Here is a 25,886-nt window from a genome sequence, read left to right on the forward strand (position 1 = left end):
TGTTACATCTGATTCACTCTTTTCCGTCTTAAACTACAGACTGAATTCTATCATATTGTAGTCACTGTCCCCTGGAGGAGCTTTCACCTTAAACTCCCTCATCAAGTCTGTCTCATAACATATTACCAAATCCAGAATTGTCTCAAATTGTAATTTGCTCGCTGAGCTGGAAGGTTTGTTCTCAGAGGTTTCATCACCATGCTAGGTAACATCATCAATGAGCCTCCATTGAAGTGTTGGTGTATTGTCCCACTTTCTATTAATGTGTTTTGGTCTGTTGTGGTGGACAATATCGCTTCTGGTTCTCTTTCTGAGAAGTTGGCAAATAGTGTCCAAATTGGTGTTTGTGTTGATGGAGTTCCTGTTTGAATGCCAGGCCTCTAAGAATTTGCATGCGTGTCTTTGTTTTGCCTCTCTCAGGATAGATTTATTGTCCCTGTTGAACTGGTGTCCCTCCTTGTCTGTGTGTAAGGATACGAGTGGTGGTTGTGTCTTTTGGTGGCTAGTGGTGTTCATTTATCCTGTTGTGCTAGTTTCCCTCTGGTTTGACGGATGTAATGTTTGTGGATGTAGGTTTGCTTGGTGAGCTGAAATGTTCATTTTCAGACGTTTCATCACCATACTAGGTAACCTCTTCATTGAGCCTCCAGGTTAAGTACTGATGGTGTAACCTGCTTTCTATTAATGCATTTGGGTTTCCTTGTGGTGGTTATGTCATTTTCGGTGGTGATGTCATTTCCAGTGGTGATGTCATTTCCTATGGTGACGTCATTTCATGTCCTTTTTCTCAGGGAGTGGTAAATGGGATCCAAGTCAATGTATTTGTAGATAGAGTTCCGAATGGACTGCCATGCTTCTTGGAATTCTCGTGCGTGTCTCTGTTTGGCTTGTCCTAGAATGGATGTGTGTCCCAGTCAAAGTGGTGTCCTTCCTCACCCATATGTAAGGATATTAGTGAGAGTGGGTTATGTCTTTTTGTGGCTAGTTAATATTCATGTATCCTGGTGCCCAGTTTCTGCCTGTTTCTCCAATGTAGTGTTTGTTACAGTTCTCGCAAGGTATTTTGTAAGTGATGTTGGTTTTGCTTGTTGTCTGTATAGGGTCTTTCAAGTTCATTAGCTGTTTTAGTGTGTTGATGGGTTTGTGGGCAACCATGATGCTAAGGGGCTGAAGTTGTCTGGTTGTCATCTGCGAGATGTCTGAAATGTATGGTAGTGTGGCTAGGGTTTCTGGGCGTGTTGTGTCTTCTTGTTTAAGTTTGTTGTGTAATTGGCGGACTGTGCTTAGTGCGAACCTGTTGTTCTTGAGTACGTTGTATAGGTATTTTTCTTTGGCATCTCATAGTTCCTGGGTGCTGCAGTGTTTTGCGGCTCATTAAATAATGCCCTGATCCAGCTGCGTTTGTGGTTGTTGGGATGATCCAAGTTTTTAAACCATATCCCCTTGTTCCATTGTCTCCCACAAGGGGAAACAAAGAATCACAATGTCGTACAACATGGAAACAGATCCTTTGGTCCAGCGGGTCCATACCAACCAATCCCCCTAAAGCTTTCCTATTCATGCACTTGTCCAAATATCTTTTAACTGTTGTAACTGTGCTTGAATCTACTATTTCCTCTGTTCATTCCACAGACAAATAACCCTCTCTGTGGAAAAAGTTGCTCAGATCCCTTTGAAGTCTTTCTCCTGTCACCTTAAAAATATGCCCCCGAGTTTTGAACTTCCTCACTTTGGAGAAAAGACTTTTGCTTTCAATCTATCTGTACCCCTCATGATTTTACAAACCTCTGAGGTTATACTTTAACTTCCTACACTCCAGCAAAAACAGTCTCAGCATATGCAGCTTCTTCCGATAACCTTAAGTCTTTCGTACTAGCCAACATCCTGTAAATCTTTTCTGAACCCTCTCCAATTTGACAATATCCTTCCTATAGCAGGGCGACCAGAACTAGACACAGTAATCCAAAAATGGCCTCACCAACATTCTGCACAACCTTAACATGACATCCCAACTCCTATACTCAAAGGTTTGAGACACGATGGCAAGTGCCATCTTAACCACCCTACCTGTGACGCAACTTTCAACAACTATGTACTTGAACCACAATGTGTCTCTATTTGACAATGCTACCCAGTGCACTACCATTAACTGTATAAGTACTGCCTTTGTTTGCTTTACAAAAATGCAATACCTCGCATTTATCCAAATTAAACTCCATTTGCCAATGTTCAGCCCATTGATCCAATTGATCAAGATCCCTTTGTGATCTTAGACTACCTTTTTCACTGTCAACTATACTTTGGTTGGCCACGCTTAGAGTATTGTGTTCATTTCTGGTTGCCACATTACACAACACGGAGGCTTTAGAAAGAGTGCAGAAGACGTTTACCAGGATGCTGCCTGGATTATAAGGAGAGGCTAGAAAAACCTGAGTTATTTTCTCTGGACCGTTGGAGTTTGAGGAGAGACTTGATTGAAGTCTATAAAATAATGAAATGCATAGATAGAATTGATGGTCAGAATCTTTTTCCTTGAGTTGATATGTCTAATATTTGGGGGCAGGCATTGGCGGGATGGGTTTGGAGTTCAAAGGAGATGTGAGGGGCAAGTATTTTTCCACGGGGTGTGGTCGAAGCATGGAACGCACTGCCAGGAGTGGTTGTAGAGGCAGATAAGTTAAAGGTGTTTAATGGACTTTTAGATAAGCACACAAATATGCAAAGAGTGGAAGGATATGGACCAAGGATAGGCAGAGAGGATTAGTTTTATTTGGTGTCATGTTTGGCACAACATTGTGGGGTAAAGGGCCTGTTTTGGTGCTGTACAGTTCTATGTATGCCACTAATTTTGCTGTCATCTGCAAACTTACGAATCATGTCTCCTAAATTCTTATGCAAGTTGTTTATATAAACGACCAACAAAAATGGACTCAGCACTGATTCCTGTGGAACACGCTGGTCACAGGCCTCCAGTCTGAAAACAACGCTTTACCACCACCCTCTGTCTCTTACTGTCTAACCAATTTTGCATCCAATTGACAAGCTCTCCCTGGATTCTATGTAATCTATCATGTCAAAGGCTTTTTTTAAAGTCCTTGTAGACAATGTCTACTGCATTGCCCTCATTAATCTTTTTGGTTCTGTCCTCAAAAAACCTCAATCAAGTTTGTGAGATATGATTTCCCACACACAAAGCCATGATGACTTTCCCTCAGCACTCCTTGCCTTTCCAAATGCATGTAAATCCTATCTCTTAGAATCTCTTCTCCTGACCGTCTTTCTGAAATAAAGGCACAATATTAGTGACACTGAAGTTCTCTGGAACCTCATCCATGGCTATAGATACTAATATCTCTGCTTGGATCCCAGCAAATTCTTCCCTAACTTCCCATGTCCTGGGATACACTTAATCACATCCTGAAGATTTATCCACCTTCATGGTTTTTAAGACCTCCAGCATCACTTCTTCTGTAATGTGTCCTTGTTTCAAGACATCCTTATTTATTTCCCCGAGTTTCCTAGCCTCCATGTCATTGTCCTCTCCAAAAATTGATGCATAATGTTCAGTTAATGTCTCTCCCATCTCCTGTGGTTCCACTACACACATGATCTTGTTTATCTTTAAGGGGCCCTATTCTCTCCCTAATTTCTATTAGCATACTTGCAGAATCTTTTTGAATTCTCCTTAATCCTATCTGTCAAGGCTATCTCATATCTCCTTTTGTCTTCCTGATTTCCCTCCTAAGAATGACCAGACACCCCTTATACTCTTTAAGAGATTCACTTGATTCTAGTTGTCTATTCCTAACATGTGCCGTCTCCTTATTTTTGACCAGATCCTCAATATCTGTATTTATGCATCATTCCTTACTCTTACCAGCCTTACCCTTCACTCTAACAGGAACACAATGCCTATAAACTCTTGTTATCTCACTTTTGAAAGCCTTCCACTTGCCAGTCTTCCCTTTTCCTGTGAACAGATTACCCCAATCGACTTTTGAACATTCCTGTCTCGTACTGTCAAAATTTACCTTACTCCAATTTAGAACTTGAATTTTTATACAAGGCCTGTCCTTTACCATTACTATTTTAAAACAAATAGAATTATGATCTTCGGTACCCCCTAAAATTTCAGTAACTTGCCCCACCTTTTTCCCAAAAGAAGGTCAAGTTTTGCTCCTTCTCTGGTGGGCATATCTACATTTTGATTAAAATAAATTCTTGAATGCATTTAACAATTTCCTCACCATCCAAGCCCTTAAGGCTATCGCATTCCCAGTCTGTATTTGGAAAGTTCAAATCCTCTTCTGTTTCAACCCTATTATTCTTATATGTCTGAGATCTCTGTATATTTGTTCCTCAGTTTCACTCTGACAATCCGAGCAAGGTGATCAACTCCCTTTTTTTTGAGTTTCACTCGTATAATTTCATTGGTGATCCCCTAGAAATATCCTACTTAAGTACAGCAATAATGTTATCCCTAATCAAAAATTCCACTCCCCCTATTGTCTCCCTATCTATCCGTCCTACAGCGTCTAAACCCCAGATCATTGAGCTTCCAGTCCTGTCCCTCCCTCAGTCAAGTTTGAATATTCGCTATGGTGTTCCAAACCCATGTTTCTGTACATGCCCTGCATTCATTACCTGAAAGACCCCTTGTATTGAAATAAATACAATTTAACTCTTCAGCGTTACTTCATTCTCTGGCTTGTTCTCACCTGCCCTTTCTAAGTAACTTGTTGTCTTCTATTCCAACTCTCACTAGCATGTGTCACTGGGAGTAATCCCAAGATTACTATCTTTGAGGTTCTGCTTTTCAACCTTCTACCTTACTTCCTATCTTCATTCTGCAAAGTTTCAACCTTATCCCTAACTATGCCATTCTTCCAAATGTGTACAATAACATCCAGCTTTTCATTGTTCCCTTTGACATTATGCTGCAACTGCTTTGAGACATCCTTAACGCTGGCACCAGGGAGGCAACATACCATCCTGAATTCGAGCTCAGCTGCAGAATTGCTTGTCTGTGCCCTGTCTGGAGGGCTCCCTATAACAATTACCCTTTTGAATCTTGACAAATCTGGCTTGACAGAAGTGTCCAGGAAATGACTGCCACTTCTGTTTTCCTCGAAGATACTATCCACTCACACAACAGTACCCAAAATGGTATATCTGTTTGAGGGTGGAATAGCTGCAAACGCTCCTATATTACCTTTCTACCTCTCCTGACAGTTGCCCATCTATCTGACTGAACCTGTGACGTGACCACTTAACTAAATTTACTAATAGTTGCACTCTGTGCGTCCTGTATGCTCCTCAATGACTCCAGCTGCCTCTCCAGTCAATCTAAACAGTTTGATATGAGATGGATCCAAACACAGTACAGACAGTGTCTCCAAGGACAAGCAACTCCCATATTTCCCATATCTAACAGGAAGGGCATTCCACTCCATTGACTGACATAATTGCCTCTTAAACATTTGTTAACGTAGACTTAACTAAAAAGACCCACTCAGTTTTCAGTTCCAGTGTTTCTAGACTGCTGCTGACACACAATGCTGCGCAAATTTAAGCCTATATTCTATATTGTGAGCTTAAAAGAAGAAGCTCTAAATAAATGTTTTTTAAAAAAAAAACTACCCTTACCCATAATTTTTAACTTTAAGCATGAGATAAAAAAAACTAAATTCTTAAAATCCAGTCCTTAGCTGAACTCGAAAATAGCTACCACCTCAGATCCCCTAACACTCGGCTTACAGCTCTAAGATATGCCAATCCCTTGGACTCCTAGATTCAGTTTGACAAAAATAACAGATCCAAGATCTGCTCACTGTCATTATTTTAACCGCCAGCAGTGAACCCTCGACAAACAAGTTAAAAAGGTCAATCTTCTGAGTTCTATGCATATGAAAACAAAATCTCTCCCTGGAACCTTCAACACCTCGACATGCATGTAGACAGGTCCCTCCCAAACTCCCTGTAATCTAGTCTCTCCTTCCTCACATTCTTTCTTTTGTTCGAAAAATAATTTTAAATTAAAACTTTTCTCCTTCTGCTCTTTAAAAAAAAACAGGATAATCACAAGATAAGCCTCCAATTCAGGAGTAGATGCAAGCTCCACACTACTTTCTTTCCAGTTTTTTTTTAAAAGTCATCCTTTCAACATCCATCCTGTTGAGTTCTGTCAAATATGTATGCTTCAATAGGGCCACCTCTAAATTCTTCTATATCCTTTGGAATTCTTCTAAATTCCAATGAATATAGGTTCAGGCTGTTCAACCCTTCCACATAAAATAATCCCTTAATTGCAGTAATCATTCAAGTGAACCTTACACGCAATCCTTTTTTGAGTAAGAAGACTGACACTGTAAATTACACTCCCAGTGTGCCCTTAGCAATGCATCCTTTATTTTAACATTCTGTTTCTGTAAAAATAAGTTACAACATTCCATTTGAATTGAAATTAAATCTGAGAAATTTACACAATTCAACTACAATAAATTTTTCTTGATTCTTAATGAAGAAGAGATCAATTGTGAAATAATCCACATAATTTGGAGCAAGTTCCTAGTTTAATATTGGTTTGAACTACTAAGTATTTAGTTGAAGAGGAGATAAGCAAAGACTCACGATTCTGAACCTGGTGTGATGACTGTAATTTCAAGGGAAGTATGTATTTATATCTAAAAGGTCATATATATATTGAAGATTGAATGAAAGTAATCAGATTTATAATCCTAATTATTTTTCCTTAAAAAATTCCTAATTATTATACTTCTAGTGTTGAATAGAGAAGAAAATAAGAACTTGTTATCCTTGTAAACTTATTTTTAATATTTGAATAACCTTGTGACCTGCTTGATTTTGGGTATATTGTATAATGGCTGTTTTATTTTAGAGTTTGCCACGAAGTATTGGAAAGTTGCGAAAGCTGACAAATTTTAATGTGGACAGAAATAGATTACTTTCCATTCCTAAGGAGGTAAGGCTGTGTATCTTTATTTGGAATCAATTCAGAGGAATTCAGAAATGATCGTAGTGCTCTTTAAGCGAGTAGATGGTGCAGCTTCTAAATGTGTGTGCTTATATCCATCACTCAAATCATACTTGCAATTCCCATTCAGCACCTTTAGACAGAGTACAATTTCTCATACTCCAGCTGTGAAATTTTTTTTAATGAGGTGATTATTTTTAAGGAAATGCCAGCTTCAGGTCATTAGATGAATATATTCATGATGTTCTGACAGCAAATGAATTTCAAATTCTTCAAGCCTTTCCTAAGGAACCATGTAGGTTGTGTGCTGTTATCCCAACCACTGGTGAAAAGGATGTCATTTAAATGTTATTGAAAAGTATTTTACTTTGTGTCTGAAATTATAACTGAATCACTGATGTGCACAATGTAGTGCTTTGAATTGAGTGTTTGAGGTATAATTCAAAAGAAAAGGCCTTTCTAATGTGCTGTTAAAGCTGATCAACGAGCTTTGCATGTGCATATGGCTTCCCTATTGTCATGTTAGTGTAAAGTCATTCCAATGCTTGAGGCAGTCATCTACCATTAGAAGACAAGACATTTATTGCATCTAGTTTTCTTGATCCATTTAAAATCCAATATCTTCCATTGTTGAATGCTATTAAGCGCACGGTTACTGGACTACTTTAAAACTAAAGACAACGCACAGATTTGACTGAAAATAACTTGCTCCAAGACATCCTTTTTTTCTCATGCTCTCCATACTCCTTGTCTTCTCTGGCTATTTGAAAGTATATCTTCCCTCTGCATACTGTCTGATTTGAATGTCATCTAGAATTGAAAACACTCTATTTGTGAAACTGAGTGCAGTTTGTTGATGCAGCAATCTACCGCACAACACTTAACTATAAGGCAATACTCACATTTTGGAATAGCATATTGCAACATTGTTTACATTGTATTTCAGGTTAAATAAGATTGATTTAAATGAGGAAATTAGGAGGAGTTTGTTTAATTCCCATGCACTTTTAACCATCAGATTTGTAGTAAATACATTTCAAAAGTGTGTTAGATTTTTAATACTGATTCAATTTGATTTACTTTATGGCATCAGTGAATTTGGTGATAATTTTATATAGCAAGGCAAGTTGTGCCAAAAATATAAAGGCAAAGTTTACAGATGCTGGAACTCTGAAACAAACACAATTCTGCAGAAACTAAACAGATCTGGCAGCATCTATGGGGGAAGAAATAGGGTGTTAATGTTTTGAGTCCAGTATGACTCTTCAGTCGGCCAACTACTCGATTTCTCTCTGAATCCTTTATATAGAATCTGTGTGGTTCTGTTGTCTTTCCTGCAACACAGAGATAAAATACAGCACGTCTAAAATACAACAGAATCTATACTTTGTCAACTTGGTGACTTTCAGTCTCTGTCTGTAATCTTTTGAACTGGTCTTCTGTGATTTATAGACTGTCCTGAGTGCTCTTTTGGAAAACTTGCACTAAATTGCTTCCCTGTTGCTGGGTGGAATTGAATGTCTTTACCTCGAAATATTTAGAACCAAGTGTATTTTCAGGGTTACATTCTCCAAAAACGCTGGCTTTCCCAGTACAATTGGGAACAGAAAATGGATTTCATCATTGCTACAAAGATCCTTATCAGTATTGCTATTTGTAAGTTAAAAATCTGCCAGTTTTGAATACAGTTAGATTTGGGAAATTCAGTATGAATGAGGCTTAAGTTATACCGAAGGTGTGGAAAAAAAATGACTAAATATTGTCAACAATGACAACTAAATTATAGTGGAAAAGTGCTGATTGAGGATTTGAAAGCTTTAATGTTTTCATGTTTTTACTTCCTGGGAGCATTCACTGCTTGGGAAATGAATGAAATAGAAATGTAAAGCTGTGAGTATGGTTGTATGTCAAGCCCATCTGTGACTGCACTTGAGCATGAAATGCTGAATTCTAGTTTGGGAGCTTTGTTTGCCTTATGATTACTTGATTTTGTGCATTGCATTTCATATCCTGCTTGAATTGTTTGTTTTGATTTAAAACCAAAGCTGAACATTTGTTTGAAACAGCATGAGCATGCAAAAAAAGTGGTGTTCTTCAATGGTTGTGGATTGTTTCAGGTAAATGAAGATATAATGTAAATTTTTGAGATCATTAATTTTCAGCATAGTTGTACAATTTTTGTAAATTGGCTGCAGTGAGTGAATACTGGAGATCACCTTTCAATTTCAGGCCATGAGCAGTAAATAACATAAGCTAGTTTATAAGATGTTCTCATAAAGTTCTGATTTTCCTGTCAGCTGTCCTTGTCAGTTTCTTATTGGTATACACACTGTTGTTGGCACAAAATCTCATTGCTGTTATGACCATAAAAATTTGTAATGGTAAGGAAATATTTGTGGTGTATGGGTAGATGAACTGCAGCAGTGAAAATTCAAAAAGAATTGAGTAACAAATGGTAGAACAGCCATCTAGATTATTTTTAAGTTATGACTCCTCAAGTTTAAGATGTTTTCTGTAGAGTCAGAGTTATACAGCATAGAAACAGGCCCTTTGGCCCATCCTATGTCTATGCTGACCAACAAACCCGAAATTATACTTATCCCTTTTCCCTGCACTTGGTCTATAGCGTAGTATGCCTGACATTTTAAGTGGTGAGAGTATCTGTCTCCACTACCCCCTCAGGTAGCACATTGCATGTATCTATTACTTCCTGGGTGAAAACATTCCTTCTCATATCTCCTGTAAACCACTTGCTCTTCACCTTAAACTAATACCCTCTGATCTTGGACATGTCTGCTATGGGGAAGAGATTGTCGTGATCTACTTTGTCTATGCCTTTCATAATTTTGCATACCTCAACAAGATCCCCCCCCCCCCCAAAATAGCCTCCTCTGCCCAGCCTGACCAGTGTGTCCTCATACAGAGACTTCTCATCACAGGCAACATCCTGACGAATCTTCTCTGCAACCTCTCCAGTACAGTCTCAACCTTCGAATGGCACACTGAGCAGAACTGCACACAGTATTCTATCTGTGGCCTAACTAATGTTTTGTAAAGTTCTAACAAGACTTCCTTACTCTTGTATTCTAAACCCGGCTAATAAGGGCAGCATCTCATCTGTTGTCTTCACTACTCTGTCCACCTGTGCTGATACCTTCAGAGAACAATTGAATTGTACATCACAGGACCTTTGATCTTCAGTATTTCCTAGAGACGTACCATTCATGTCCATCCCTTATTAGACCTCCCAAAATGAATCACTTAACAATTACTGAGATTAAACACCATCTGCCAATGCTCTGCCTAGTTTACTATTTGATCAGTATCAGACTCTGGCCTGAGACCATCTTCCTCAGCATCAATAACAACATCAATTTTTGTGTCAGCTGCACACTTACTAATTATACCTTCAACATTCAAATCCAAGTTGTTAATGTACATAGCAGAGAGCAAGGGCCCCAGCACTGAACACTGCTGGTCACAAGCTTTCAATTACAAAAAAAAACCTCCATCACCCATTGCCTCCTACGTTTTCAAGCCAGTTTTGGATCTAGTTTGCCAAGTTGCCTTGGATTCTATGGGCTCATACCTTACGGAGCATCCTTTCATGTAGGATCTTGTCTAAGGCCTCACTGAAGTCCATGACAACCACATCAACTGTACTACCTTCATCAAAACATTTAGTCACCTTTCAAAAAAAAACATTGAACTAAATTAGTCAAACAGGATTTCCCTCTAACAACTCTGTGCTGACTATCCCTGATCATTGTACTTAGCAAGTATTGCTTAATCCTGTCCCTCAGAATTTATCCCAATGATTTCTCTACCACTGATATCAAACTAACTGGTCTGTAGTTACCTGGCCTATCTCTGCTGCTCTTCTTGAACCAATGAACCACATTATCTATCTTTCAGTCATCTAGCATTTCACTTATGGCCAGTGAAGTCGTAAGTATATCACCAGAGTCCCAGCAATCTCCTCCCTTGCCTCCCAAAGCAGCCTAGGATACATCTCATCAGGGCCCTGGGATTTGTGCACCTGCATCACATTAAAATGTTTACTATTATCTCCTTATTAATCTTAACGTGCTCTAGAACCTTACCATCCCAACTGAAATCCTGAGCTAAAGTGTCTTTTTCATCTGTAAGTATAGGTAATGAATAGCCATTTAAGACCTTACTCGTCCACTGGCTCCACACATCAGTCTCTAATAGTCTCACCTTTTGCTTCTTACTCTTAATATACTTATAAAAAACATTGAGGTTTTTCTTGATCCTATGTACTAAAGATATTTTGTGGCCCCTCTTTGCTCTCCTAATTTCCTTTTCAAACAACCTCGCATATGCTATACTTTTGAAGGGCTTCTCCTGTTTTTAATGCACCTAACACATGCTTCCTTCTTTTTCTTTGCAAACTCTCTGTCCCTGGACATCCAGGTTCACTGCTCTTCCCTTCATCCCAGAGGAGCACACATACTGAGCCTGAATTTTCACTATGCTACTTAAAAAGACTCTCACTTTCCAAATATAGACTTAGCTGCAAGTAGCTGTTCCCACTCTATTTGACAAGACCCTGTCCAATGATATTAAAATTGGCTTTCCCCCAATTTAGACACTTAATTTCTGCACTAGCCGCATCACTTTCCATAATGATTTTGAGTTATGGTCACAATCCCTAAAATGTTCACCCATTGAATCTTCAAACTCTTGACAGGCTACATTTCTTGGGATTATGTTTATCACTGCCCCATCTTTAGGAGGATTATCTACATTCTGATGCACAATACTCTCCAGGATGCACTTGAAAAATTACACCCAGCTTGATCCTTTCTCATTAAAGTGATTCCTCGGATGCTGCCTGAACTGCTGTGCTCTTCCAGCACCACTAATCCAGAATCTGATTCCCATTAATGTTAGGAAAGTTGATGTCCCGTACAACTATAACCCTGTTTCTCTCACCCCTTACTGTGATCAGCTTGCATATCTGCTCCTCTTTCTCTCTCTGACTGTTAGGAGGCTTGGAGTATAATCCCAGCAAAGTAATTGGCACTTTTTTATTTCTAAGCTCTACCGAGGTGTCAGTATTTGAAGACCCTTCTCAGAACTTCTCCCTCATTTCTGCCGTGATGGTTTCCTTATCCATAATGGAATGCCCCACCTCTCATGCTGCAACCCCTACCTTAATCTCTACCTAACTGTCAACTCCTGCGCAGGGCTTCTTTTTTTTTCACCAATGCCTTTGGTATGTACAATGTCTGCTGGCTGATCACCCTCGCCCTTCAGAATGCCCTGCAGTCGCGCTGAGGTATCCCAGACCTTGGCACCAGGGAGGCAACAATCTTGATTGCTGCCATGGAGCCACCTGTCAGTCTCCCTTAAAATCGAGTCACCAATCACTAAAGCTCTCCCAGTTTTTTTCCTCCGCTGCTGTTCAGCAGAGCTAACAGTTGTGCTACAGCTGCTTTTCCCTGAGAGGCCATCTCCTCCCTCCACCCCAACCCAGTATCCAAAAAAGTATATGTGCTTGGGAGGGGAATGGCCACAGGAAACTCTTGCACTGACTGCCCGCAGTTTCTTGTCTTTCTGGTTGTCACCCAGCGCTTTTCTGCCTGTGCAGTCCTCACCTGTGATGTGACCAGCTTGCTAAACGTGCTATTCACAATATTATCAATCTCATGGATTCTCCATAGTGAGTCAATTTGCAATGCCAGCCACTTGATACAGCGAATCAAGAGCTGCAGCTGAACACACTTCCTGTACCCATGGTCTTCATGGACACGAGAAGGTGATTTCCCACATTGCCAGAGCAGCATTCCATGGGGCTGAGTTCTTCTACCATTGTGATCACAGTTAACTACAAACAATGAATTATGACCAATTCCTCAACCTTTCCCCTACTCTCGATAGTGGATTTTCTTCTTTTTCTCTCTCTCTCTCTTCCTGGTGAACTATAACTACCAAAACAAGGACTTTACACTCCGTCTCCCTCCTGTCGGAATGGAACTATTTGGTGCCGCCCTTTTGGCGCCGATCATTTGGCTCTGCCGTTTTGGCTCTAAACTGTTTTGGCGCTCATTACTTTGGCGCAAGCTGTTTTGGTGCCAATACATACAGATAACCATCGTGTGAACATTTTGGTTTGTCTCTCTTGCTTAGAATGTTTTCAGCCATTTCTGGTATGGGGTCTACAAGAAAATAGAAAGAAAATTGTATTACAGCTTTTCGATGTGAAGACAGAAGGGCTTAAATATCATCAAGGCAGTAGATGACTATTAAGAATTGTTAAATGAGAAAATGATTACAAAACGAGATTTGAATCTACAGTGGGTCATTACAGCTTTGACTATCAACTCTTGCTAGTTGAGAAAATTACATCGGGTCGTTAGTCATCCTCTCTTTAACCAAACAAGACTTTTTTTTTATTCTGACTTGGCGCCAAAACAGTTCAGTGCCAAAGTAATGAGTGTCAAAACAGTTTAGAGCCAAAACGGCGGGGCCAAATGATTGGCGCCAAAAGGGCGGTGCCAAAACGTACCCGACCCCCCCTCCTGGTACCACTTAATCTGTCTCTACTTAGTTCCTAAGCAGCCAATCCTCTTGCGCTGTGTCATCACCTCAGGTGTTCATCTCAGAATCCAGTTACAGTTGCCACCAATCATTGCTTCTCTCCCACTACTGGTGCTGCTCCAACTGAAATTGATCCAGGTTCTACTCCTCTGGGTTTTCTTAGGTTCACTCCATTCCTGTCTCGCGGCTGCTCTGCTGCTCTAGCTCTAACCTTTTAGGTTTAAATTACATGTATAAACATCTAAAATAACTTGTCATTTATAATCCATTTGTATCCCATGAACTCTGTAAAACGTATGCACTTAGTATTTGGGATATAAGTATTAAATATTAACTAGGTGCTGCATAATAATCGCTTATTATCTATGTTTTTACCTTGTCACATAACTTCCTGTTCAACAATGTTTTTGCAATTCTACCAGAAACTTAGTGTTGTTATTACCAGATGAGGGAGATTGTGTTGTAATGGTAATATTACTGGACCAGTAATACAGAAACATGTTCTAATTCTCTAGGGACACAGCTTCAGATCCCAACAAGCCATTTGGTAGAATTTAAATTCAATGAATAATTCTGGAATTTAAAAGTTGGCTTGGTAATGGTGACCATGAAGCTACCATTGGTTGTAAAGCACAATCTGGTTCACTGATATCTTTTAGGGAAGAATGTCGGCCACTTTACCTGCTCTATCTGAATGCGATTTCAGATCTACAACAATGTGGTTGACTCTCAGCTTATATCTGAAATGGCCTAGCAAGCCAAATTGTTTAAGGGTAATTAAAGATAGGCAACAAATGCTGGTTCCTTTTGGCGATGCCCTCATCTTGTCATAGAATAAACAGGAAAAAAAGATGAAGTAGGGTGAATTGGCTCACTATTGTTTAAACCAGCTCGGTTGGCTGTGACTAAGATTTTCAATTTGTGTTAACATATAGCTATATTGTTCAATTAAAGCAAAACACTAGCCAAAACTCAAGAGCCAATTATGAAGTATATTGAAACTCTTTTTTCTCATTAAAGACTGCCAAGAGACAGTTCTAAAGAAACTGCTACAATTTTGCTAGAAAATACTGAAATACTGGGAATATTGCGCAATGTATTTTCATACTGGACTGGCATGATTTATAGCTTCTAAGTCTTATTTAGAGGTAACATGGATCAGGAGAATTTTCCCAACTACTGCAGTCTACTGAGTTCAAGTTAGGAAATTCCATAAATACTTATTGTGTTTGTAAGCTTCAGGCATTGTAGAAGAAGCTGCCCAAAAAATATTACTGTCCTTCAAATAGCCTGCTTATTTTTAACCAGCCTCATCTGTATTATAAGCATTCCAGATATTTTTCTCTGAAGTCATTAGTTTTCCTTTCCATTTGAAGTTCACCTCTGGCCTTGATCCATTTTTCCCCCATTGACAATTTTCGACAGATCACACAGTACTTCCAGGTTTGGCAGGATAAATTGGGGTTTTCTATTGTCTGTGGTTTTATGTTATCCAGGGAAGAGCCTCTGATTCCCCCACAGATAAGATTAGATGTAAAATAAAACTGAAATGAAGTAATTTACTAATCTTCCTGTTTTATTAACACAAACAACAACTGGTACAGTTTTTAAGTGAGTAAGTATATGGCTCTGCTAAATACTAACAAAAGATGTAATACTGTATCAAATCTAATAGAATCCAAATTGATGTTACTTCTAACTATTCAAAAATATTTAAGAACCTTGAGTAAGATGTCTTCTCCCAGTGATGAATTACCTGATGATTGACAATATTCCTGAAATTTCAGTAAAAGATTTTTTTTTACATTAGCATTTGGACCACCACCTGCTTTACAAATGCGGGTGTCAACCCACTGTATAAGTTCCTCCCACTTTGATACAGTTTCATTTCGCTTAATTTCTTAGTTATTTAGTGAAGGTTATTTCATGATGTTATGAGGTTGGATCTGGTTATGATTCTATGATGTTTTATACTTTTTTTTTCTTTGCCTTTTACTTGTAAGCTAAAATAAGTTTAACAGGCAAGATGTTTATTTTCTCTTTGAGTGCTGTCTTATCTTACTTTCTAGTGATATTCATATGATAGGGATATTTGGAATTCTTATCAGTTGGATGGTTCCAATGTTTCTCCTGTAATGAATTTTTTCTTTGCATGCCCAGGTGTGAAATAGTCTGTGTCTTTCCAAACCTCCCTCTTAATGATTAAACTATTATTTGTACCTATTGTTTAAGCTATTATTTTTGTTGTCTGTACTGAACATAATTAATACCATGTATGTTGTCGCCATGTCAACATTTCAGGTATATTCTTTTTCTGCTTTTTGCAATGGTGTATTTCATGGATAAATTCTTCCTTTTTTTAAACTTGTAATACCTGTGCATGTACTGCCTGATTTGTTGTTTATTCCTCAATTAAATATATATTTGAACTATTACCTTATTAAAGGTCATTGTAGGGTGATGGGAAGATCTAGTAAACTTACTAAGGAAGTACAGGTAAGAAGGAAATTTGTAGACTTACATCTGGATGTGGACAACATCCTTATTGGTTAAGCATGGAGAAAACTCAGATGAAAACAGAAATATAATACAGGCTAGAAAATCATCTGATTGAACTGAGTCAAAGCAGTTGAAGTCCCCTGATGGTGTTAGTTCCAAAATGTGATAGTTTAACTAGACTCTATAGTTCTTAGAAAAGTAAATGTAGTAACGAAAAACAATTCATACCAATACTCCGTTTGAATGATATTATAAGTGCTGTATAAGAGATATGCAAGCATGATTTTTGGATCTCTGTGTTGTGTTCCTTGAGATGAAATGCATTTTCAAAATGCTATTTCGTCTCTCAAATATGGAGATATGTAAAGACCACACAATTTACTTTAGATTGCAGATTGAAAATGGGAAGAGTGATGACTGCATTAAAAAGGGAAAGAGCCTTCAAGGAATTTGCAACTTTATGGAGGAGAAAGAAGTAAAGTGATACATATCCACCGAAATTACTTTTCTGGCCCAATGAGACCAAACAAATTGGCATCATGTGTTACAGGTTCAGGGGAGTTCAATATGGTAACAACTTTCTGACCTGCAGCTTAAAGCTGCCCTGTGAATAAAATCCAAACGGAAACCACCAAAAGCCAGTTGCAACAAAATCTGTGTAGAATGCTGTCTACCACTCTGTCAAAAGAGCAGGAAAAGCTACATTCAGAAACTAAAAGAATCCTAAAACATACAGGGAAATCGAAAGTCTTGGGTCCAGGCAATCTGCCAATGAAGTAAAGACTGCTTATCGCTTTGCAGATAATACTGTTGTGCTCCATAAGATTGAGAGGATTGTGAGAACAGTTCAATTTAAAATTTGTAGTCTGGACTGGTGATACCGAACTGTTTTCACTGACTAATTTTTTTTTATTCATAAGATTATGTTGAACTATCTTGTCTTTTATGTTTTATGGGTATCTGTACTGGAGGTAATGAGAGTATTGCAAAACAAAGAAATGAAGAAGTTGGAGGTCTGAATCAAAAAATGAGCTGAGTTTCTCCAGCAATTTCTATTTTTTCATTTTTAAAGGAATTTAGGTTGTTTTATAGTAATAGATTAATAATGAATAATCCATCTTCTTTGACAGTTTGTTGAAGTATAAGTGTTTATAATGAACAGTTATTTTTCTTGTTCATGGTGAAACCTGGTGTGCATTATCTTTGGATTCAAAACTGGAACCAGCTAGTCAGACAAGTTGATTTTCATGCCAATTTGTCATGGCTGAAGGAATAGTGAGACTTGATTGTCAGTTCACTCTTCAAAGTTGGTCATACCAGTATCTGTAGAAAATGGTAATTTCAGGACAGAGAATTTTGTTTATTTCACACTGGTTTCCTGAATTTGCCTCAATCTGTGATCAGATGATCTCAGCAGCCGTCCTAAGTTCAGGTTTCTTCCATGTAAAACTGTTTTAGTCAAAAGTCTTGGGGTATGAAAATCAGATGGTGGAACTTGTTTAAAAACAAAATTGAATTAAGAATCTACTGATGACTATGAAACCATTGTTGATTGTTGGAAAAAAGCCATCTGGTTCACTAATGTCCTGAAAGACATGGTTGCTAGACTGGGTCTGCAGCAGTGGGTGAGGGAACCAACAAGAGGGAAAAACGGACTTGACCCCATTCTTACCAATCTGTCAGCTGCAGATGCATCTGTCCATGACTATATCACTATGAGCAACCACCGCACAGTCCTTGTGGAGACAAAGTCTGGCCTTCACATTGACAATACCTCCATCATGTTGTGTGTCACTATCACTATGCTAAATAGGATAAACTTCGAACAGATCAAGCAACTCATGACTTGGCATCCGTGAGGTGCTATGGGTGATCAACAACATTGTACTCCAGTGCAATCTGTAACCTTGTGGCCGGACATATCCCCCACTAAACCATGACTGGCAGTTCAACCCTGCTTCAATAGAGAGTGCAAGAGAGTATGTCAGGAGCACCGCTCGGCAAACCTGAAGATGAGGTGTCAACCTGGTGAAGCCACCAAACAGGAATACTTGCATGCCAGACAACATAAGCAGCAAGTGATAGACAGAACCAAGCTCTGCAGCCTTGGCACACCCAGTCGTAAAGGTGGTGGATGATTAAACAATTCACTGGAGGAGGCGGCTACACAAGTATCCCCATTCTCCATGATGGAAGAGCCCAGCACATCAGTGCAAAAGATAAGGCTGAAACTTTCTCAGCAATCTTCACCCTGAAGTGCCAAGCGGATGATCCATTTCAGCCTACTGCAGTGTTCTCCAGCATTGCAGCTACCAGTCTTCATCCAATTCGATTCAATTCGTATGATATCAAGATACAGTTGGAAGCACTGGATACTGCAAAGGTTATGGGCCCTGATAGCATTCTGGCAATACTACCAAAGACTTGTGCTCAACACCTTGGTGCTCCCCTAGTCGAGTTGTTCCAGTACAGTTACAACACTGACATCTATCCGACAATGTGGAAAATTGCCCAAGCATGTCCTGTACATATAAAGCAGGGCAAATCCAACCCAGCCAATTACCATTGCATCAGTCTACTCTTGATCATCAGGAAAGGTGTCATCAGTGCAACCAAGCAACACCTGCTCAATGATGCTTAGTTTGGGTTGCACTGGAGCACTCAACTCCTGACCTCATTGCAGCCGTGGTTCAATCATGAACAAAAAGAGCTGAATTCCAGATGTTAGCTGAGAGTGATAGCCCTTGACATCAGGGCTGCATTTGACCGAGTGTGGCATCGTGGAGTCATGGCAAAAACTAGAATCAATGCCTATCAGGGGGCAAACTCTCCAGTGGTTAGAGGAATACCTGATAAATGGGAAGGTGGTCATGGTTGTTGGAGGTCAGTCATCTCAGCTCCAGGACATCTCTGCAGGTGTTCCTCAGGGTAATATCTTTGGCCCAACCATCTTCAGCTGCTTCATCAATGACCTTCCTTCCATCATAAAGTCTGAAGTGGGATGTTCACCAATGATTGCACAATGTTTAGCACCATTCATGACTCCTCAGACACTGAAACAGTCTATGTCCAAATGCAACAAGAACTGGACAATGTCCAGGCTTGGGCCAACAAGTGGCAAGTAACATTCATGTCACACAAATGCCAGATTATGACTATCACCAACAAGAGACAATCTCACCACTGCCCTATGACATTCAACGGTGTTACCATCACTAACTGCCCTGCTATCAGCATCCTGGGAGTAATCATTGATCAGAAACTCAACTGGACTCACCACGTCAATGCAGTGGCTACAGGAGCAGGTCAGAGGCTAGGAATACTGTGGAGAGCAACTCCCTGCCTAATTGCCCAAAGCCTGTCCACCATCTACAAGGCACAAGTCAGGAGTATGATTGAATACTCCCCACTTGCCTGGATGAGTGCAGCCCCAACAACACTAAGAAAACTTGACACTATCTAGGACAAAGCAGCCAGCTTGGTTAGCACTGCATCCACAAGCATCCACTCCCTCCACCAGCGATGCTCAGTAGCAGCAGAGTGTACTATCTACAAGATGCACTGCAGATATTTACCAAAGGCCCTCACTCAGCACCTTCGAACGCACAATCACTTCCATCTAGAAGGACAAGGCAGCAGATATATGGGAAAACCACCACATTCCAGTTCCCCTCCAAGCCACTCACTATCCTAACTTGGAAATATATCACTGTTCCTGCACTGTGGCTAGGTCAAAATCCTGGACCCCCCCCACCCAATGTCGTTGTGGTTCAAACCACAGTAGTTGGACTGCAGCAGTTTAAGGAGTCAGCTCACCACCACCTTCTGAAGGGGAACTAAGGACAGGCAGTAAATCCTAGCTAGCCAATGACACTCACATTCCACAAAATGAATAAATTTAAAAAAAAATTGATGGTCCAGACTACACTACTATATCCTAACAGACTTTTTTTCGTGGGCTGCTACATTCTTGAGGTAGCACAGTGGTGCAGACTTGCTTCACAGTTTTAATTTTTTTTATTCCCCCGAATGTTCGGTATGACTTTCTAGTAAATTGCTTACATAACAAAGTTACCAACAATTGAAGGTAAGGAACATTAGTAGGCAGTTCCGCCCCTCACGCTTGCTTTGCCTTCTCATTTGTGGCTTATCATCAACACCAATTGATACTTTCCTGTGCTATCCCCTTATCCCTTCACGTCATTAATAGCTTGAATTCTATTGAACATTGGTTTAAACAGAGCTCTCCATGTATTTAAATACATCTGGACAGAACTCTCCTTTCCCTTGACTACAGAATGGGAGCACTGTTACCCATCAGTGATGTCCACTAGAAATGTTCCAGTTGAAGGTGAGCAATCAGAGACTGATACTTCTTATCTGGTGAACCATGCAAGGTTGAGTTAAGTCACAGGCAATAATTCACCATTTTTGTATCTTAACAGCTTCATCCTGAAGAAATCCTAACATACAGCAGGACTTATTTTCTCAAAGCTGAGTTGATTTGAGGAGATGATGAAGCATAAATTAAAAGAAACCAGAGGAAATGCAGCCCCAGCCTAGTATACGTCTTCGAATTTCTGAATGAGCTACGTTTCATTTTGACCCTTTTTATTGTAATTAACTTGCAAGTCTAACTTGTGGAGATTTTTTATTGAAATCTAGTTTGACATTGGCAAAATATTGCAACTTAATTTTGGAAACTCTGCATTACGTTCACAGATCTAAGAAAACATCCTAGTACATTTTTATTATCAAGCCCATTACAAGCATTCTGACAGTTCATTCAAATGTGCGAAGAAATAGTACACGATTATATCTAGCTATTTTACGTCAGGCAGTTCATTTAAACATTACCAGCTATACTAATGTTTGTTTTTTCCATTTAAATTCTTTGGAAAAAAGATATCATTAGTTTAGCTTCAAGAATTTACAATCTCAGTGGCAATCTCGATTGCTATGCTCTTGGCTGGTTTGGTAGACATTCGGTGTAACCTTGCAGGTAATTACAACAGATCTTGAGCAGCAATGAATCTGTTTTATGAACTATTTTAACATTCTCCAAGTCTTCAGAAGTGACAGTAACAGCAAAAATATGAGCAGTGTCAATGGAAATGTTAACATTGTGGGAATGTCTGTGCTCACTTTAACCTGACTGAATATGTTAAAAGCACTAGTATTTTGAGTAGCTCAACCATAGGAATCCAGTAAATAGGGAAAAAGCGAGAATATAATGCAGGATGAATGTATTTTGCTGCCAAATCTGAGAAAGTTATCGAGATGTTTAGGGTCATTGTGGTTGTTTGCAGTCTGCTTAAAGGCAAGATTGCTGTCTAATCTGTGAAAGGCTTTTCATTATTGTCTGAAAAATCCTTCAAGATTACTAGAGTGCACACATGAAACATTTTACACATATTTGGGATGTTGGACAATGCTTTGTTGGATCTTGCCCGCAGCAGCAGCATTGGTGTTGTGAAATTTGAATGAAAAGTTGAATAGGACATTGTGAGTAATTGCAGCACAGGCCTAGTTCTGAAGAAGTAATTGATTTTGAAACATTAACAATGTTTCTCTCTTCACAGATGCTGCCTGATCTGCTGAGTATTTCCAACACTAATTCTATTGCGTTCCCACCATCTGTAAATCTTTGAAGTCTGAACAGGGTTTTGAGAGAATTTGCATCCCAGTACATATGTTTGCCTTTTACCTATCCAGAGCAGAAACTCTGGAATTTTGTATCCAAACCTATCAAGTCTCTCACGCTCTTGCTTGCAGTCTCTCGTCTCTCCTCTTAATATGCTCCTCTTTGGACAAGCTTTTAATGATTTGTCTTAATCTCCTTTTGTGTAGCACAATGTCAAATTTTATTTGATAGTCCTTTGAAATGTTTTACTGTATTAAGGGCACTACACAAATACAGATTGATGGGATGCATTATCCTGAATTCTGCTTATTTTTGTTACCATCAGAGAGCTTTATTTCATTTTAGTGTTATACAGATATAAACCAACTCTGAACAAACAAAACTTATAACAGTGATTTTAAATGAAAAGGCAACAGTGCCCAACAATGACTAATTAAGGTCCTTCTGTCTTAATATCACTCCACTAATGTAATTTATGTGGAAAGATTCTGGTTATTAATGGTCTTTAAGGTATCATTATTTCTTAGCAAGTTTTGAGAAGATTTGTAGCTCAGGTTGAGATTTCGGATGTAGGTTTGCTCGCTGAGTTGGAAGGTTCATTTCCAGATGTGTCGTTACTCTACTAGGTAACTGCTTCGCCCGAGGCCCACTGAAGATATGCAGAAATTTTCTGCTTTCTATTTATATGTTTGGGGTTCTTTGGGTTGGTGATGTCATTTCCTGTGGTGATGTTATTTCCTGTGGTAGAGTCACTTCCTGTTCTCTTTCTCAGGGGGTGGTAGATGGAGTCTAACTTGATGTGTTTGTTGATAGAGTTCCGGTTGAAATGCCATGCTTCTAGAAATTCTCATGCATGTCTTTGTTTGGCTTGTCCTAGTATGCATGTGTTGTCCCAGTCGAAGTGATATCCTTCCTCATCCGTAAGTGAGGATAGTAGTGAGAGAGGGTCATGTGTTTTTGTGGCTAGTTGATGTTCATGTATCCTGGTGGCTAGTTTTCTACCTGTTTGTCCAATGTAGTGTTTGTTACAGTTCTTGCACGGTATTTTGTAAATGACATTACTTTTGCTCGTTGTCTGTATAGGGTCTTTCAAGTTCATTAGCTGCTGTTTTAGTGTGTTGGTGGGTTTGTGGGCTACCATGATGCCAAGGGGTCTGAGTAGTCTGGTGGTCATTTCAGAGATGTCTTTGATACAGGGGAGAGTGACTAGGGTTTCTGGACGTGTTTTGTCTGCTTGTTTGGATTTGTTGCTGAGAAATCGGCGGACTGTGTTCATTGGGTACCTATTCTTTTTGATACACAGTATAGGTGATTTTTCTCTGCTCTGCGTAGTTCCTCGCTGCAGTGTGTGGTGGCTTGTTGAAACAATGTTCTGATGCAGCTTTGTAACAAACACTACATTGGACAAACAGGCAGAAAACTAGCCACCAGGATACATGAACACCAACTAGCCACGAAAAGACATGACCCTCTCTGACTAGTATCCTCACATACAGATGAGGAAGGACACCACTTCGACTGGGACAACACATCCATCCTAGGACAAGCCAAACAAAGACACTCACGAGAATTCCTAGAAGCATGGCATTCTAACCGGAACACTCTCAACAAACACATCGAGTTATACCCCATCTGCCACCCCCTGGGAAAAGGAACAGGAAGTGACTTCATCACAGGAAATGGCATCACCAACCCAAACACATAAATAGAAAGCAGGAATTTTCAGCATTGCATCGCCTGAGGCCTATGGAAGATGTTACCTAGTAAGGTAACGAAACGTCTGGAAATGAACCTTCGAGCTCAGCAAGCAAACCTGCATCCAAAATCATGATTTCTAATGTGGATATTACAACCAGGAATCTGATATTTAAACATATATTTGTTACATATGTCATGAAATGACTTTCTTGTTAGATTGATGTAAAGTACACTGCAGTATACTGTCCTTTTAGGTTTGATGCTGTTTGATGATTCATAATTTGTTTTAGTTTCATTCATGGATTGTGAACATAATTTATAGGCTTCCACTTCACTCAATGTAACAGAAATGACAAAACATTCATAGAATGTGTATTAATATTCGGGACTCTAGAATATAAAATAATGGACATGATACTACAGCTATACAAAGGTCTTGTTTAAAAAAATCCCATCTGGAGTTGGCACTACATCTCAGGAAGGATATATTGTCCACTGATTCATCAAAATGATACCAGAATTATATTTTGACTCTGGGTTACGTAATATTGATTGGCATCCCTTTGAATAGAGACGATAAAGAGGTGACCTATTTCAGGTATTGAATATAATTAATTGAATTGATAGGGTATATCAAGATAAATTGTGTCCTCTGGTGAGGGAGTCAAGGGCAATTTAGATCTAGGTTATCCAGAGGTGATGTCAGGGTGCATTTCTTCACGCAAGCAATATTGGGAATCTGAAACTCTTTCCTTAGAAGGTTGCTGCAGCTAGTTCAGTTGCAAATTTCAAAACATAAATAGACAATTTTTGTGTTAGTTAGGAACATTCAGGGTTCTGAAACACAGATAGACAGAGTTAAGATACGGATCATTCATGATAAAGTTAAATGGTAAAATAGCCCCTCCTATTCCAAATTCAAGCAATGGGATTTTTGTGTTGGAATGTTTGTGTCACAGTGATGTGAGCAATGAAATTAGCTGTCTTTTCCTTAACATGTGAAATCAGACTGGGTTAAAGTAAATATTGATATGCTAGCTGAATACTGATGAGGTTTGATGTAAGAATATGCGAGGCAGCTGCATGTTGAAGTTACTTAGACTTTATTAAGTAACCTGAATTTATGCTTGAATGGTTCTTCAAGTCTAGATTCATTTATATGATCATCATTTTGTAACTTGCTTATTCCACAGCCTTAACCGTTTTATATGTTTGAGTTGGTTTAGGGAGATCAAAATGAAACTATTGTTGGTTTTAAATACCCATTTCATCTTATCCTATTTTTGGACTGGACAAAATAAATTGAGAGTTATCTCTTGACATTCCAGGTGCAAGAATAGAGAAGCAAAGCCAATTGGTACATGATCTGGTTAAGCCAGAGCTGCTGATAAATGACTAATCCAGTTGAGTCAGTTCAGTAACTGCTGAAAGGAGCATTTTGGAGACAACCAGCATCATCTATGATGTTGGAAAAATGTAATACAATAAAATAAAATAAGTAGCAATTAAAACATATTAAAGATGGCACTTAGAGCATGTGGCAGTTCCTGAATGTCAGTTCTAGCCAAGACAAACATGTACGTAGTAAGAACAGTACAGTACAGCACTGGAACTGGCCTTGGGCTCACGAAGTCTGTATCGACACTTGACACCTTTCTAAACTGAAATCCTTTTGCCTTTACACAGCTTGTAATAGTCTGTTCCCTGCATCTATCTAGATGCCTATTATAAACTTGCTATTGTATCTGCCTCCACCACCTCTGGCAGTGCATTCCAGGCACTGACCACCCTTTGTGTAAAACAATTTTTCTCACACAACTCTTTAAAACTTCCCCTTTTACGTTAAACCTCTATCTCCTCGTAATTGACATTTCTACCCTGGAAAAAGACTATCCATTTTATCAATGCCCCTCATAATTTTGTAAATATCTATCAGGTCATCCCCTATTCTTTGTTCAAGTGAAAACAAACCAAATTTGTCCAGTTTCTCCTCATTGCTAATATTCTCCAAATCCGGCAACGTCCTGGTATACCTTTTCTGTAGCCTCTCCAAAGCCTCCACATCTTTCTGGTGGTGGCGACCAGAACTGTATTCAGTATTCCAAATATGGCCTAACTAAATTTCTATTCAGCTGCAATATGACTTGCCAATTTTTATACTCTGTACCATTTACTGTATACTTCCCTTCTGCATTAGATCTTCCAAAATGCATCACCTCCAAGTTATCAGGATTAAATGCTGTCTGCTATTTCTCCGCCTAAGTCTCCAAGCAATCTATATAGTGCAATTTTCTTCTGGCAATCCTCCTCACTCTCCTCAGCTCCCCCAATCTTTGTGTCATCAGCAAATTTACCTACATTCACCTTAAAATCTCATCCATACAAACGACAGGGTTCCTAAAGTACATTGCTGCAGAACACCACTGATCACAGATATGTAGGCAGCGATACACCTTTCCACTGTTACTCTGTCTTCCGTATCCA

General features: G+C 39.2%; 1 protein-coding gene across 3 annotated transcripts in view; it reads left to right on the plus strand.

Moving 5' to 3' along the window:
- Positions 1-25,886, plus strand: part of lrrc1 (leucine rich repeat containing 1) — a 187,640-nt gene that overhangs the window by 128,873 nt on the left and 32,881 nt on the right. For 2 of the 3 annotated variants that reach the window (XM_043679493.2, XM_043679501.2), the window contains exon 10: positions 6,899-6,982. The exons of the other annotated variant lie outside the window; for it this stretch is intronic. In XM_043679493.2, coding sequence (XP_043535428.2) covers positions 6,899-6,982 — 84 coding nt within the window. The remainder of the gene's footprint in view (positions 1-6,898; positions 6,983-25,886) is intronic. 3 annotated transcript variants of the gene reach the window in all.

The sequence above is a fragment of the Chiloscyllium plagiosum genome, unplaced genomic scaffold (genome assembly GCF_037043375.1).
Source record: "Chiloscyllium plagiosum isolate Xiang-an unplaced genomic scaffold, Cpla_swu_hap1 HiC_scaffold_3, whole genome shotgun sequence".
In the NCBI taxonomy this organism is placed as follows: domain Eukaryota; kingdom Metazoa; phylum Chordata; class Chondrichthyes; order Orectolobiformes; family Hemiscylliidae; genus Chiloscyllium; species Chiloscyllium plagiosum.